Here is a 16,420-nt window from a genome sequence, read left to right as displayed (position 1 = left end):
TCAGAACCATATTCTTTGGTTTTACTCATTGTGATGGATGATTAAGGGAATTTGGTCTTTGTGTTTCCTCATAATTATACTCCTGTGAAATAAGTCACAGCTAGACAATTTCATGTTCCTAATCACCCTGGTGTGCTCATTTTTTAAAAATATAAATGTAAATATATGCAGAGATATTTTACTCATAATAATTTCTACGGGTGCCAATAATTGTGGCCAACGTGTTTGGTAGAAAAACATTTAGGCCCATTTCATAACGTGATTCACGTGCAACCATATCAAATATAATGATGGAATGTGGAAAGAATTAACAGGGTTAATTAATTAGTCCTTAACAAGTCTGATTATTCTACAGCACCCTTTCCCTCTTCATTTCTATCCTTTATATTCTTGATCACAAGACAAGGAGAATTTCGTGCACTTCAGTTTCCATGCTCCACAGGAAATGGACATGCGCTAAAGCTTCTCAATCCCAAATAAGCATGTCTCCCATTGGGGAGCCACTCCTACGCACTAGCTCTCTCGGTTCTAATGAAGGGAAACAACATCAACCAGTCCGGCCCCGGCATGGAGACACAGAGAGAACAAGAACAACAGTTGATACTGCCATAGGTTAATGTCTTAAGGAATGCTGAGGAGCATCAGGAGTCGTGTCCGTCTGGCAGCTAGGGATTGTGGGATTTGAGGAGGGTTTAGAGAAGTCAGTGGGACATCATTTAGGCTAACACAATGTTGGTACAGATGGGATTGAGCCAGATTATTTGAGAACCTGATTGTTTGCAGGTATGTAATGAGGATTGAAATGTGTCTCTGTTTGTTTGTTTGTTTGTTTCTAAGTCATAAACTTAACCAAACAAATCAAAGAAGAATCCACACAATATAAACTTTGACTTGAAGCAAAGAAAGGAAGACTGCGGTACAAGAAAGAAAACTTACAGTAATCTGTGTACTTACAGTAGTCTCATTTTATATCATCATTTTGTTCATTATTTCAGTAAAAAGATCATTTTAAAACAATTATTATTAGAAATTATATTCAGAAATATATGTGACAAGTGTCAGAGAATGTAAGTAGAACGACATCATTTCCAATGCTTCGTCAGAATTGAATTCAGAATGCCTTTTAAAATCAATTTTATGAATTTGAATCGAGGTAGCAAACAGGAAATAGAATTGCAATACAAATTTGAATATATAAAAAGCATAAGTAAAGTAAATAGACAATTATAAAGAAATTCAACTCATGTTTTAAACAGACAAATTCTAAACAGTGGCTTGACAAAGACTTGTTTGAAAGACAGACAGACACAGACAGACAGACAGACAGATAGATAAAAGGATAGACAGACAGATTTTCTGCAGATCTAACAGTCTCATTGTCCAATCAGTGAAGAGATAACAACGAGCCATGAGACCCCCATCAATCTAAGCAGCGCTCCCTACAGTCATCCAGTCACACACCAGCACGCACACACACATCATTCCAACAGGTGAGCTGATCACGACTCAACGACTGGTGAAAATCAGCCACAAACCCCAAATGGCAACACATAAATAACATCCCATCTAGACTGCCAATCATCAACAACAAAAACACCTCCGTCAGAGACAACTGAAACAGGTCTTCCCATCAACCCCAGTGGACAGCTCCGTGAAAGTCCATGTCATTCAACATAAAGCGTCTCTCGGTTCTCTCTCGTGGCTGATGAAATCGACGGGAATATGACACCGGCCCTGTCCTCATGAGCAGAGCGAACTGTACAACCTTGGTGGAGTTCAAGCTGTGAAGGCCACCTGGTCCCCAGAGCGCAGTCCCCTGCAGACAGCATCAGAGCGATAGCGTGCAGGGGGCTTGTGAGCTCCTCAGTACCGTGCCAGGGATAATCTTATCAATTGTGGGCACAGCCGATGTTATTTATCAGCCTAGCACCTGTATCATACTGTGAGGAAGCAGGCATGGTGCACTTTTACTACAAATCTGGAGGGCGATCAGTGTCCGAGTTGCCAGCTGTGGCCACCCTCACGGTCACTTCAGGGCACAGCACACTGTCTTCAGAAATAACCCTAAAGAAGACCACCGACCGAGGGGGTTACATAACCGGTGTGTTTGTTTCAGCAAATGTGTGCGTAATAGCCTCTGACATGGCCAAATCCCTGTATAGAAACTGTGTTGTCATGGAGATAGACCATAATTAGTGAAATACTAGAGTCTTCTGCAGCATCTGTGGTCTCCCTAAATGATGCACAAGCACATATGTGGAGATACAGGACTGACTGCCAAAAGGGAAAGCTAGGCTAATGATGTGTCAGCCGATGTTTAACCATTTTGACAGTATCAGCATCTAGGGGCATAAGAAGAAATATTAAAATGTAGAGTGGATTATTATAAATCTGATCAGCCTCTCTTCATGAGTATGACATCATTTTTGAATTCCTAGTTTCCATGGATACACTCAAATGAGTTAATATATGAAACCTTAAAACAAAAGATTACAGAAATGTCAGGTATTTTAACCTTTTTCACATAGAATTTTAACAATCAGTCATCATTTTACACGGAAAACTGTATATTTTTCGAAGCACAATAAATATTTTAAAAACAGAAAGTCCACTGCAGTATTACTGGAGGTTTGCCAATTATGTCAAATTGCATTTTGTTTCTATTCATCATAACCTTGAAAATTACAGAACAACTGTTTTCTTTAACGTTCAGTTTCGTTTTGACTTTTACAGTGCGTCCGAAATCGCGTACTGTCTGAGTAGGTACTACATTTGAATTTGAACTTACTTCACAACAGTTAAAAAGGTATGTTCTATATAGTATGAATGTGCATAGTATCAGTTTTAATTATTTGTTTGCAAAAAAAAAGTGTAGTTACAAATGATCTTCTGCTGAAATACCAAATAAAAACATTTAAACACGAATGTGCATAGTATGAATGTAATCCGGACATACCACATCCACCATGTTGTCATTATAATGTGACCTACCAGCATCAATTGCGTTGCTTCAATGCCATTCATATATCCTGTAATGTGTCCATCAAATGCACACTTCAGAATCTCACCGGAAGAAGTAGGTCATCTGGAGACTTTTCGCCTACTGTTTGTCGCTATATAGTAGGGAAGTATTTGATTTTGGACGCAGCGTCAGTCTATAGATCTTTGTTTCCTGCATTTCCTTGGTTTCTAGAATTTTCTCATTTGTTGTCATGGCAACTTATTGTTTGATTGATTTGTTCCACCAGCTCCTTGTTTAGATCTTTAGTTACTCTCTCTCTGTCTGTGTCTGTGTCTGTGTGTGTGTGTGTGTGTGTGTGTGTGTAGTTTAGCTAGCCCTTCGTTGGAGTTGTTCTTGGTTTGTTCTTATTTATGTTAAGTTGGTTGTGTTACTCCTGCATTTATCCTGTTCTTAAAAACTTCTGCGATTAGACCCAGCCTCACAACTCTCATTGCTGCAACCAACCATGACAGTTTTCAAAAGTGATAAACATTTTTTTATATTTTTAAATGGAAACCAGATATTTTAAATTGTAAAATTTACATTTATTTATTTAGGAGACACTAAATTAATATTTCGCAATATACCTCCTTTTGTGAGCCTTTGAATTTTTTTTGTAAAAATCTTACCGGTCCCAAACTTTTCAAATGTAGTGAAATGTCAATTAGAGCTGCACTGATATAACAATTCCAAAACCAACATTAAAATTATTATAATTGTTTTGATGTTATGTCAATAACTGTTCAATGACTGATTTTACAATTCAATACTATTTTGTCAAAATTTATTAAAATAAAACACTAAAAACTAAAATAAATTTGAGATTGCAAAGGCCATTTAAATGTACAAATAGGGGAAATGAGACATGCACAATTAAATATCCAGTATCAATGAATTCAAATGTTTCTAATATCGACCATATATGGTACCAATATATTGTGCATACCTAAAGTAAATACATAAATATGATGCCATAGACATGTTGTTATAGGCCACGCTTAAAATGCAACACTCAGTCATAAACATTCACATGGTCTTTCTATTGGGTGGGGGGAGGGGGGCATGGTCTAAAATGGTCTGACACATGCTTTAAAATGAGATTAACTCCCATTTCCCACTTTCTAAAGTGGACGTGGCATGTAAATTCGACACTAAAAACATATCGGTTGATCAGTAAATTACCAGTTTAAGCTGCACATGTAGCCTGTTCTAGTGATTCAAACAAAGACAGAAAAGCTGTCTCACGTACAGATGTTATTAGTCTCTTAAGCATGCGTGTCCTACAATCTCAACTCACGCCCATTCAGAAAATAACCCTGCTCTGTCTGCTTCCTTCTTAAATAAAAACCTGCAGTTGCAGAGACAAAAAATCTCTATGACTCGATTTTGAGTCAATGGATAAAAGGAGCATCCGATCTGGAAAATTCACTACCTGTTCTACATTCGACTTGGCCATATCCGAGCGAACAGCTGTGCGCTTCACAAATAAAGTCTGCTCGCAGTCTAATTTAAATCTGGGTCTCAAGTAAGACTCATTCACAAGATGCTTCATTGCGAGCATCATCCTAGCTGGGTAAACAGACATGACTCACAACTCTATTCACTCACTCATTAAAATTAAACACAGTAGAGCAGGTGTTTGAGAGAAAATCTGCAAAGTTCTGTTTCAGCTCCTTATGACGTTAAGGGACTTAAAAATGCAGCACAGAGGAAGTTAGACTGGGTGAAGTGAAAAGATTGGTATTTTTCCACAACAAAATAGGAAATAACAACAGTGATTTACTTCCTTTAGCCTCCTGGTATTGTTAGCATTCCATGAATCAGGAAGTATCGGATATCACATGATGTGACCTTATGCCGTAACCAGTCATTCCTCTCAAGTCTCTGACTCAAAGGTACTGTAAGCATAAGAATACCATAATATTTGCAGAGATTTAGGAAACATGCTAAGTTGCTAAATACTTGTTTCTCCGTAAAAACAATGCTACAACCAATTCTGTAATGACAACTCAAAGATTTATAGCATGGTAATGGATATGACAATGTTAATGTATTTGGTCTTGACTACGCTGCTGCTGATATTGATTATTGTTTTTGTTGTAGATTATTGCTGCTGCTCCTGTAGAGCAACAGGGACTTTCCAATACAAACACCGACACGCTGCTGTGACATGCAAGACATACTGCTGCTGCACAAATAGTATACATCAAATTACCTGTAGCAGATCTATACAGGTGGAGCTCGGGAAGGTGGTGGGTTTCAGGGTTCCAACCCTGAAGTGTGCTGCAAACTACTATAGTAAACTCTAATCAGCTATTTCAATGTTGAGCAGCAAACTCATTGGCTGCAGATGCGACAGGAACCAATCAGCTTGTGCCATAGTAAACGATGTAAATGTCATCAGGTAGCATTAAGGAACCATCAGTCTGCGCCATCTAGAGTTTCATGACAGAACTTGGTGTTTTTTCTACCTTGAAATGTGCATTCCGTGTCAATGTCTGGTTTTGTTTTGGTCTGTGTGATCCAACCCACTGCCAATTTATCCAATAGTATTTTGACACCCTGGATGCCAATTGTTGGAAAACACAGTGCATCACAGCCATGGAAGCGAACAAATGAACTGGGCCAGAAATCGCAGATTCTACCCGAGCTAAAAAGCCTTGGAAATAAAAATGTTGCAAACATATAATACATTAACTGATCAGCTTACAGTGTAAGGCTCATCGCTTTCCATTGTCAATTGAGCGTGTTCCTGTTGTGTGTCCTTAATCTGGCAACCAGCATGAGCGCCAAGTCTGAGGAGAAACAACTCTCTCCAATATTTTGAATTTGGACTGCAGTACCCATTTCAACCACTAGCTGTCCATTTACAAACTGCACCTTTAAAGGGACAGTTCATCCAGAAATGATCATTCTGTGTTAGGCTGCATCCGAAAACACATACTTCCCTAATATATAGTAGGTGAAAAACAGTACGTGACAAAAGTAGTATGAATTCACAGTACTCATAAAAGAGTAGGTAAAAAGTCCCAGGATGACCTACTTCTTCCGGTTAATTATTTAACTTTATTAGCGGTCGTGAAGTAATTACTTATTCAAATCAAAATAAGTACCTACTCAAGACAGTATGCGATTTCGGACTCAGCCATAATTTAGTCACCCTCATATCATTCTAAACCTGTATGACTTTCTTTTTTCTGCGGATCATAAAATAAATATTTTGAGAAATGTCTCTTCAAAAATGTGCTTTTGTGTAAAGTCACAGATTTGGAACGGCATGGATTTTCATATTAGGGTAGACTGTGACAGATAATAATCAGATTTGAATCAATCGCTCAAATTAAAGTCGCTTTTAGGGATGTCAATTTAATGTGTAAACTTTTAATATGACAACAACTTGGGGGTTGCATTGATTTTAACTAACTGATGCAGTTTTACGAATGCATAACAGCAGAAAATCAGCATCTTAGAGGATTTGACTAATTATCTCTGCTTCTATTCTGTAATTTGGTGTCATTAATGAATAATATAATGTAGTCCACACACAATTCAAAAACTTTTTAAATCATATTTAATTCGTAAATAGCAATTTGGGCTCTCACCCTCTCCTGGTGACCCCTGACCCCGCCCACACTCAGCTCTGGTTTGAAACACAGCCTGAAGGATTTACAAGGTCTGTGTGTTTTCTTTGCATTGATCAGCCAGTGGGCTACACAGCCTGGAGCCAGCTGACCCTCGACACAACCCACTGCTTGTTAATATGCAGAGGAAAAAAACTTTTAGAACATGCTAGCTAAACTCTTCTGAGGCAAAATCAGCACAGTGATGGACATACATATATGCTGTCTTTAAGTCTTGAAGCCAAAATGGTAACATGTATATTTGCAAGATGAACACCAGCACAATGTCGAACCTACCCATGGGAAACAAGTAGGACATTCCTTTCATGCTGGACGTGAGTAAATTAATGAATCATGTAGAACAGGATTCCTCAAACTCGGTCCTGGAGGGCCGCTGTCCTGCACAGTTTAGCTCCAACCCTGATCAAACACACCTAGCTGTGAGTTTCTAGTGATCCTGAAGACACTGATTAGCTTGCTCGGGTGTGTTTGATCAGTGTTGGAGCTAAACTCTACAGGACAGCGGCCCTCCAGGACCGAGTTTGAGGAACTCTGATGTAGAAAATGTTGATACTGTTGATAACTAAGATTTCAGTATTTTTATGTTTTACGTTGCATAGATTAAAAAAGCAGCTATAACTCGCCTAAATATGCCCTGATTCCAAAACTAAGGTATGTCCTGAACTCAGCTTCAGTAATCTTATATCACAAGTTAGCCAGGACTCACCTGGGAGTTGTATCACAAACAGAAATTGTATTCATCTGAGAAAGTAGCACTTATCCAATTTCGTCAAACCATAAATATATTATTTATCATTTCAATCACTTTATTAACTCTGTTTCACTGTAACAAATTGTATGCCACACATTTACTATGGTAATTCTGGTAACACTTTACAATATGGTCTAATTTGTAAACATTAGCAAACATAATAAAGATTTATCATAGATAATTAATGATACCTAATTTTATGAATTATGAATAACATTTTAACAGCTTTTATTCATCTACATTAATGCTAAATTTGAATTCTATTAGCGGCAATTCATGTTTGTTCATAATACATAAAAAAATTACGTTTTAATAATTTATACAACTTGAAATTTTCAAAGTTTACACACTACAATAAAGACATTTATAATGTGACAAAAGATTTATATTTCAAATAAATGCTGTTCACTTGAACTTTCTACTCATCAAAAACTTTTAAATGGTATTGTGCATGTAAATATTAATATTAACCCAATGAACAGGTTCATGATACGAAATGTGTTAAAAAAAAAAAACTTTATTGTAAGCTACGGTAAAAGCCTTAAAAGTCACTGTATGATTTGACAGATGATTACGACTATGGTTTTATCATGATTAAGTGTGATTTTATTTTTGACACTAAATACACAGAGAGATCTGTGAGTGCACACACCCATGTAATTCTCAAACAGGCATTAGCAGTGGCAGCATTAGGACAGAGGTTATTATGCAGCTCTGCTGTGGCTAATGGCTTGGCATGTCCGTACAGTGTGTGCTCTGCATTATGGGGAGGCAGCAGGGTACAGGCACATGATCAGACAGCAACACCAATATCAAACACACTGAAAAAGACGTCATTGGGATCAAAGCATCTGACAGATGCTTTCTGGGAAACACAGTTATAGGCTTTTGACTCATCTCATTTCTGAAGAGAAGCCAAAAAAGTGGCCAATTTAGGATATAAATGTTCTTGCCAGATTGAGTTCTTTGTGACTTTGCACATAAACATGTTTGATGTTTTTCAATGTTATGACTGACCATATCAGTTATTCTGAAAATAATACAGCCAGATCCATTTTTTCAGACACTGCATGTTGCTATATTTTGGGATCAGTATGTTTTTTTTAAAGAAATACTTTTCTTCAGCAAGAAAAAATTTATTCTTTCTATATTCATCAAAGAATCCTGAAAAAACTCCCCGGGTTGCCAGTTGTTGGAAAACACAGTGCATTGCGGCCACTGAAGCCAGCAAACAAACTAGGTCAAAAATCGCAGATTGTACCCAACCTAAAAAGCCTCGGCAAAAAAAAAAAAAAAAAAATTGTAAACATATACATTAACTGATCAACTTAGTGTAAGGATTGTTGCTTCCCAATGTCTATTGCGCGTGCTACTGTTGCGCGTCCTCAATCTGGCAACCCGCGTGAGCGCAGAGTCTGAAGAGAAACAACTCTCTCCAATATTTTGAACTTAGACTGCAGTACCCATTTCAACCAATATGTGTATTACATACTGCACATTTAAGCAGTGTTTTCAACATTAAGAATAATAATAATGTTATGTTTCTTGAGCAGCAAATCAGCTTATCATTCATTTAAAAAATGGGTCCCAAATCGACCCTTTCGTTTGTAAATTTCAAACAAATACCACATGATTTTATTTTTTGCTGCAGACTACAAACTACTTCATGGATACGAATCAAATATGCCAAAAAACAATTTGACTGTCTGAAGAGAGCGGTCAAGGTTTGGTTGGTTGGCATCATGGCACAGTCCAGCCAGGCAACTGCAACTGAGATGAACAGAAATGCTAACGGACAGCTTTCTCCTTCTAGATCAGAACAAAGCCTTATGTTAGTGCTCAAACGCAACATGCCGCCTCCATAACACGCACACCGTTCAACCAGCCTACGTTGCACAGGCACAATTCCTTTTGATTTATTCCCCTGAAACATAATTTAGCTTGGAAGTGCATTGTCACAAGCTGGTGTGACGTGGGTGAGTGCGTGCTCCAGGATGAAAGTGAGGGGGTGGCCGGCTGCGTGGGGAATCCGTGCCCGTCGACTGCCTGGAAAACAGGGGATGTGCTCTTGCTTTTTGGTAGTGATGACAGACTGGCAGCGCTCCCAGGCCACCCCTCCCCACACACACCAGCATTTATACTGAAACCTCAACTCCCTGCTCACGGTCACGAGTCACGACTCAGATGGTCTTATCCTCAGACACCCAAAAACACTCCAAATCATCATGTAAAACGCCTGCAGTGAGGGTGTGAAAACCAGAGTGAGAGGAGGAAAGTCTTAGAAGAAAGAACACAAAAATCAGCCTCTTTCTTTGCCACTCTAAATAAAAGAAATGAGAAGAACTACAAACTACACAAGAATGTGAATGCATCAGTCCTATATATATATATATATATATATATATATATATATATATATACAGTGCCCTCCACAATTATTGAACCCCCTGGTAAATATGATCAAAATTGGCTGTAAAAAATAAATCTGCATCGATTATCCTTGTGATCTTTCATTCAAAAAATGTGCAAAATTCTAACTTTTCATTGAAGTAAAAGAATTGAAAGTGGGGGGAAATCACATTATGAAATAAATGTTTTTCTCCAAAACACGTTGGCCACACTTATTGAAACCCCTAGAATTTTTTACGAGTAAAATATCTCTGAAGTATATTCCCATTAATATTTACCTTTTTTAGTACACCAGGGTGACTAGGAACATGAAACTGTCCAGCTATGACTTCGTGTTTCACAGGAGTTTAAATATGAGGAAACACAAAGGCCAAATCCCCTTAATCATCCATCACAATGAGTAAAACCACAGAATATAGTTCTGATGCGTAGCAAAAGATTGTTGAGCATCACAAACTAGAAAGTGGCTGTAAGACAGTAGCTAAAGAATTGAAAATCCCAATTTTGACCATCAGGGCAATAATTAAGAAGTTATAACCAACTAAAGATGTTATGAATCTGCCAGGAAAAGGACGTGTGTCTACTGTCTTAATGCATGGCGAGTATGAAAGTTTGAGTGGCCAAAGACTCTTCAAGGATCACAGATGGAGAATTGCAGAGATTAGTTGAGTCTTGGGGGTCAGAAAGCCTAAAAAAAAAATTATCAAACAACCCCTACATCCCCACATGTTGTTTGGGAGGCTTTAAAAAAAAAACTCCTCGCTCATCCAAAAACAAATTCCAGCAAATTTAATTGTCAGACACGACTGGATCTTCAAACAACACAGGGTTCTGTGGTCAGATGAGACTAAAACAGAGCTTTTTGGCAGCAAACACACTAGATGGGTTTGGTGAACACAAGGATAAAAAGTACCCCATGTGTACAATTTAATATACCATTGGATCTTTAATGTTGTGGGCATATTTTTCTGCTGGAGGTCCTGGACTTCTTGTTCAGATACATGGCATTGTGGATTCTATCAAATATCAACAGATAAAAAATCTAAACCTGACGCCTTCTGCTAGAAATCTTATAATGGGCCGAGGTGGGATCTTCCTTCAGGACAACGATCCAAAACAAACATCAAAATCAACACAAAAATTTGTTGTGGAGCACAAAATGAAGCTTCTGCCATGACCGTCCCAGTCCCCTGACCTGATGAGTGGAGTGAACTGAAGAGGAGAAGCACCAACATGGATCTGGGAATCTGAAGGATCTGGAGAGATTCTGTGTGGAGGAATGATCTCTGATCTCTTGTCAGGTGTTCTCCAAACTCATCAGGCATTATAGGAGAAGACTCAGAGCTCATCTTGGCAAAAGGAGATTGCAAAAAGTATTTAATAAAAGGGTTTCAATAATTGTGGCCAACGTGTTTTGGAGAAAAACATTTATTTCATAATGTGATTTCCCCCCACTTTCAATTCTTTTACTTCAATGAAAGGTTAGAATTTTGCACATTTTTTGAATGAAAGATCACAAGGATAATCGATGCAGATTTATTTTTTGCAGCCAATTTTGATCATATTTACCAGGGGGTTCAATAATTGTGGAGGGCACTGTATATATATATATATATATATATGCATGAATACAGGACTGATGCATTCACATTCTTGTGTAGTTCTTCTCATATATATATATATATATATATATATATATATATATATATATATATATATATATATGCATGAATACAGGACTGATGCATTCACATTCTTGTGTAGTTCTTCTCATATATATATATATATATATATATATATATATATATATATATATATATATTTTAATCTATAGAGGCCTATATATTGATATTGGCATGTCCCTGATTGGTATCCAAATTGTGTAGTTTTTGCACTGTATTATTTGTGCCACTGTTCACCTGATTTACATCTTGAACCACAGGCTTTCACATAAACTGAGCGCAAACTCATTATCTCAAAGTACTAACATTAAGCATTAAGAAGGTTAGATCTGCTGTAGTCGTGGAGTTAAACAGGTATTGCTATAGCATTTACAAAGCAAATCTCATATTCCAACTTGCAATTTAGAGCTAATGAAAAGGAGCGCCGAATGAAGATGTATTCATTACGGTATCCAAAAAAAGTGCCTGAGTAACAGAAGTAATAATTCAAATTTATCAGCAGATGTTCCACAATTAAAAAGCGCTAACCGGCAAACGGAAGGACAGAGATGAGTCACAGCGTAGCCGAGGGCTGACATCACTGCTTGTTATCGTGTGACCTTTAACCTTGAGACACAGAAGCTGTTCCATTTTAGTCTTTTAAATGAGAGCAGTCATGGAAAATAACATGAGTTTGGATAAATTTAGCATTTTGTATATTTTGATTTGCAGTGACATGTCCTGATGTCTTGTACACTGTGTTTAGATCTTACTGCTCTTCTCTGGTTTTGAAATTCACACAACACAACAACTGAGCCTCATAGCAAAAGCTGGCACGCCATATTGGATGAAAAGAGACACAAACTGTAAATATCAACAAGCTCATGCAGCGGCAGTGCAAGAATATCTGCTATGTGTGAAATACAGATTGACCACAAATTATAAACTGAATTCATATTTGCATAAACACAGATCAAGTGCTTTCTGGTGGTTAATGCACTGTTTACTGTAACACAAAGGCAAAAGGAGCATGTAAATGGTAACAAAGCTGTGAAATACAGTAGTACGTTACTGTACTATTCCTTTCCCTGTTCTTATTCCTATCTGTATTTCCATTCATATACTAACAACATTTACACTTCTGCACTGATGAAACTTGACTAAGCAATATCTGTGGTGCCACGCAGCACTGGTGTTTCACTGACGTAATGAGGCTGGGTTAATGTTCCTGCCTGTCTCTGTGTCACTGGAGTAAAGAGTGTGAGTCACACACACACACACACATTCCCAGTAATCCGCACTGGACAAATTAACCTTATTGTAGGCAGCGATCCAAAACTCCGGAACTATCATGCCATGAAGCCCCAGCCATTGCCTCTAGAGATGTTCCTGCTCAACAATTTTTTTTTTTTTTTTTTTTTTTTGCTGGTCCTGGTTCAGTTTAGTGCCTGCCATGCCAGTATTTTCACTGGCCACATTGCAAAAATGTTTTTTATTATTATTATATTTTCAGCAAACATAATTTTATATGTCTGAAAGATTTTATTCATTAAATGCCAAGTTGTCTTTTATTAAATATATATATTATATATATATATATATATATTATTAGTTAATTAATCATTTATTCTGCAATATGAATTTGCAATTACAGCTAGGAAACTGTGTCTATTTTTATGAGTCAGAAAGAAATATATTTTTATATTTCTATTTATATCTATATTTTTATATAATATATTTCTCAGTAATTATTGAGTTTTCTTTACAACGCATAATAACTATTAGTTAATTTAATTTGCAACAACAGCTGGGAAATTGTGCAGCTGTTTATGTGTGAGAAAGTTCTTTTATTTCTACGTATTATATATATATATATATATATATATATATATATATATATATATATATATATATATATATATATATATTTCTCATTAATTATTAGATTTTCTTTACAAAAAGTTATTTTTATGTATAATAATTATTAGTTAATTAATAATTTCATTCACAATGGGAAATTGAGCAGCTTATTTTTTATTAATTTTTTTTTATATTTTTATATATTTAGAGTACATTTCTGAGTAATTATTAGGCTCTCTTTACAAAATAAGCTATACTGAATGCATATTAATTATTAATTCATTCATTCATAATGCTTAAAAGTTAGGAAATTCTGCAGCTGTAATTTAATTCATGACATTTTGACTATGATAAATTCATAAACCCACTCAACTGTTGATTTCAACTAATACTGTTGATTATTTTCAACCAATTCTAAAAGATCCTTGAAAGTTCTCACAATTTCAAACCTTATCCACGTTAACCAGCCAAATAACATGCTGACATTCAAATCAGCGCAATCAACATTCCGTATATCACATCAGCCTCATTATGATCACACCCTGTAATAACTGCTTTAATGAGCTCATTGTTTCTGCCTAAATGAACACATGATGTTAACTATCTGCATGATTTGTATTATCTTAGAACTGTACATTTCTAACATATGGACATTATTTCTGTACCTCTGATAAAAGATTACTCTATTGTAATGTAGAAATATACATTTTCTGTAAAGCAGCTTCGATACAACGTGCATTGTGAAAAGTATGTGTGTAAGAACTTAAGTGAACTGGATTGAATCAGCCTATCAGAATCAGATAAAAAACACCCCTTGATTTGTACTCACTGCAAAGTGCAATAATGTGGCTGCTGTCTTCATGTACAAACTTCTTGGTCACCGCCTCCTCCATAATCTGCTTCACCTAGACATGGAAAGACATGTAATTAGGAGCCGGCGAAAAATAATGGCAAGTCAAACTTCTTCCTGCACATTGGAATCGGGTGCACAAAAGCAACTAATTAATCATGACAGCGGAACCACAAATGCTTTAATTAGCATCATTCAATTGATAAGTTTCCCTGAGAGTGCAAGGAACTGTGTAGAATGAGGCTTTGTCACATTTTTCTCCTCCAACTGTCAGTATACAGCAAATCCCAGACTAATTAATCACAATCCTTGCAGGCGGCTTTATACTGTGTGTAATTTGAAGAACAGTAGAAGGGTAATTGTAGCAACAGGAAGGCGCAAATTATGGGCATCTTCTGATTACGGGCATGATTTGTGCGCACCCTATGGTATGAGATTTGCCACAAGGCCAACAGACTGCAAAAGAAGGATGATTTAAAGGCTGATATCAAGTGTTTGGCCAGTTGTCCTTGGGATTAAAAAGAAAAAAAATGTACTTGTGGAGCCAGTTAACTACAGTAGCCTGATGCATTACATAACACGCCACGAAAGACTCAAGAACGGTTGGACGCTCGGACGCTCGAATAGCACACACAAAATTGTAAATGTTTATTGTAACCCATGCTCCACAATCCACAAAATGAAAATGTTGTCATCAGTTATACACCCTCGTGTTGTTCCAAACCTGTATGAGTTTCTTTCTTCTGCTGAACACAAAATAGGATATTTTGAAGAATGTTGGTAACCAGACAGTTGATGGACCCCATTGACTTCCATAGTATTTTTTTTTTTCTACTATGGAAGTCAATGGCTACCGTCAACTATTTGATTAACAACATTCTTCAGAATATCTAAATCAGAATAAAGAAACTTACAGATTTGTAACAATTTGAGGGTGAGTAAATAATGACAAAATTTTCATTTTTGGGTGAACTATCCCTTTGAGGATATAGTGAACACCTATGAAGGGTTGCAGTCAATCACACACACAGCTATAAAATGAAAAGTCAGTTGCACTTTATTTTACAGTATGTGCACTTTCAATGTACTTACAGTATACTTAAAAAAGTGAGTAATGTAAGGTAACAACATGGGTTAAGGTTAGGTTTAGGGGTAGGTTCAGGGTTGCTACCTAATTATTACCCAGTTAGTGTCATTACCAAGTACATAGAATGTAATGCGAAACGGGACTGTAAAATAAAGTGCAACTGAAGCTTCTTGACAGAAAATCAGACAAACCTCAATAATAAAATTGGGGATGTATTTCTGCAAATGCAAAAATGTTCAGTACCTATTAAATAGATAATTGTAACATGGTGCAACCAATAAATATTGATGGGGGGAAAAGCAGAGAACAGGAAAACAAAACTAAGTTGTTTTGCTCTTGTGGGAGCCATTTGTGACGATCCCTGCTTCATGCAGCTGTATTAATCGTCCACTGATGCAATTTAACTTCTTAGGTAGCTGCTGATGCTTTCAGTTCCTAGGCAACCAGAAGACGGCTGACTGCAGCTTAAAGCGACAGAGACATGGGATGTTGCACAAAGAAAGTCAATGGAGGAAAGAAAAAATCGAATTCTGTGTGTATTGCAGCGGGACTGTTATTTCCTGTAAAACGGCACATTTATTTCCTTACTAATATATATATATATATATATATATATATATATATATATATATATATATATATATATATATATAGTTTAAACAGCTGGAAACTAATACAAAAATAAAATAAAATAAATGTTTTAACCCAACTAATGTCTTTTGAAGTGATATGTTTCATTTTAAATAGCATGTACTTCTATGCCCCAAATGAAAGAAAGAAAGGTAATTGTGGAAGTAACTGATGGAGAAACACTGTGTTAAATCAGTGGAAATTGTCCAGGACATCTCTGTAGAGGAAGTAACTCATTTTAGATGCAGAAATAGGAGATTTAATTGAATATGACGCACAAAAGTTCTTTAAAACTTGATGACCGAGACGTTAAAAATTGATTTCCTTATTAACCCAGGCCACTGGGCCCCATGAGGCCAGACACCTTAAGAATTACTGCTGCTCTTCACATGCATTATTATTGGCCTTTATTAGACATGCCCTTAACTATCATGAGAAATTATGTCTGCCAGGATTGGGCATTAAGTTGAAGAGGCTGAATCAGCTTTGGACACAGTCTGTTCTGACACATGAGACATCCTGGTACCAAT

At 36.7% G+C, this 16,420-nt stretch overlaps 1 protein-coding gene across 3 annotated transcripts in view; it reads right to left on the bottom strand.

Annotated features, from left to right (window-relative positions):
* sgsm2 (small G protein signaling modulator 2) overlaps positions 1-16,420 on the bottom strand; it is a 55,074-nt gene that overhangs the window by 36,532 nt on the left and 2,122 nt on the right. For all 3 annotated transcript variants that reach the window (XM_082178756.1, XM_082178757.1, XM_082178758.1), the window contains exon 2: positions 14,153-14,228. In XM_082178756.1, the coding sequence (XP_082034882.1) occupies positions 14,153-14,228 (76 nt within the window). The remainder of the gene's footprint in view (positions 1-14,152; positions 14,229-16,420) is intronic.

The sequence above is a fragment of the Leuciscus leuciscus genome (assembly GCF_965113295.1).
Source record: "Leuciscus leuciscus genome assembly, chromosome: 9".
NCBI lineage: Eukaryota > Metazoa > Chordata > Actinopteri > Cypriniformes > Leuciscidae > Leuciscus > Leuciscus leuciscus.
Note: the sequence above shows the minus strand (reverse complement) of the source record. Positions and strands in the feature narration are given on the sequence as shown.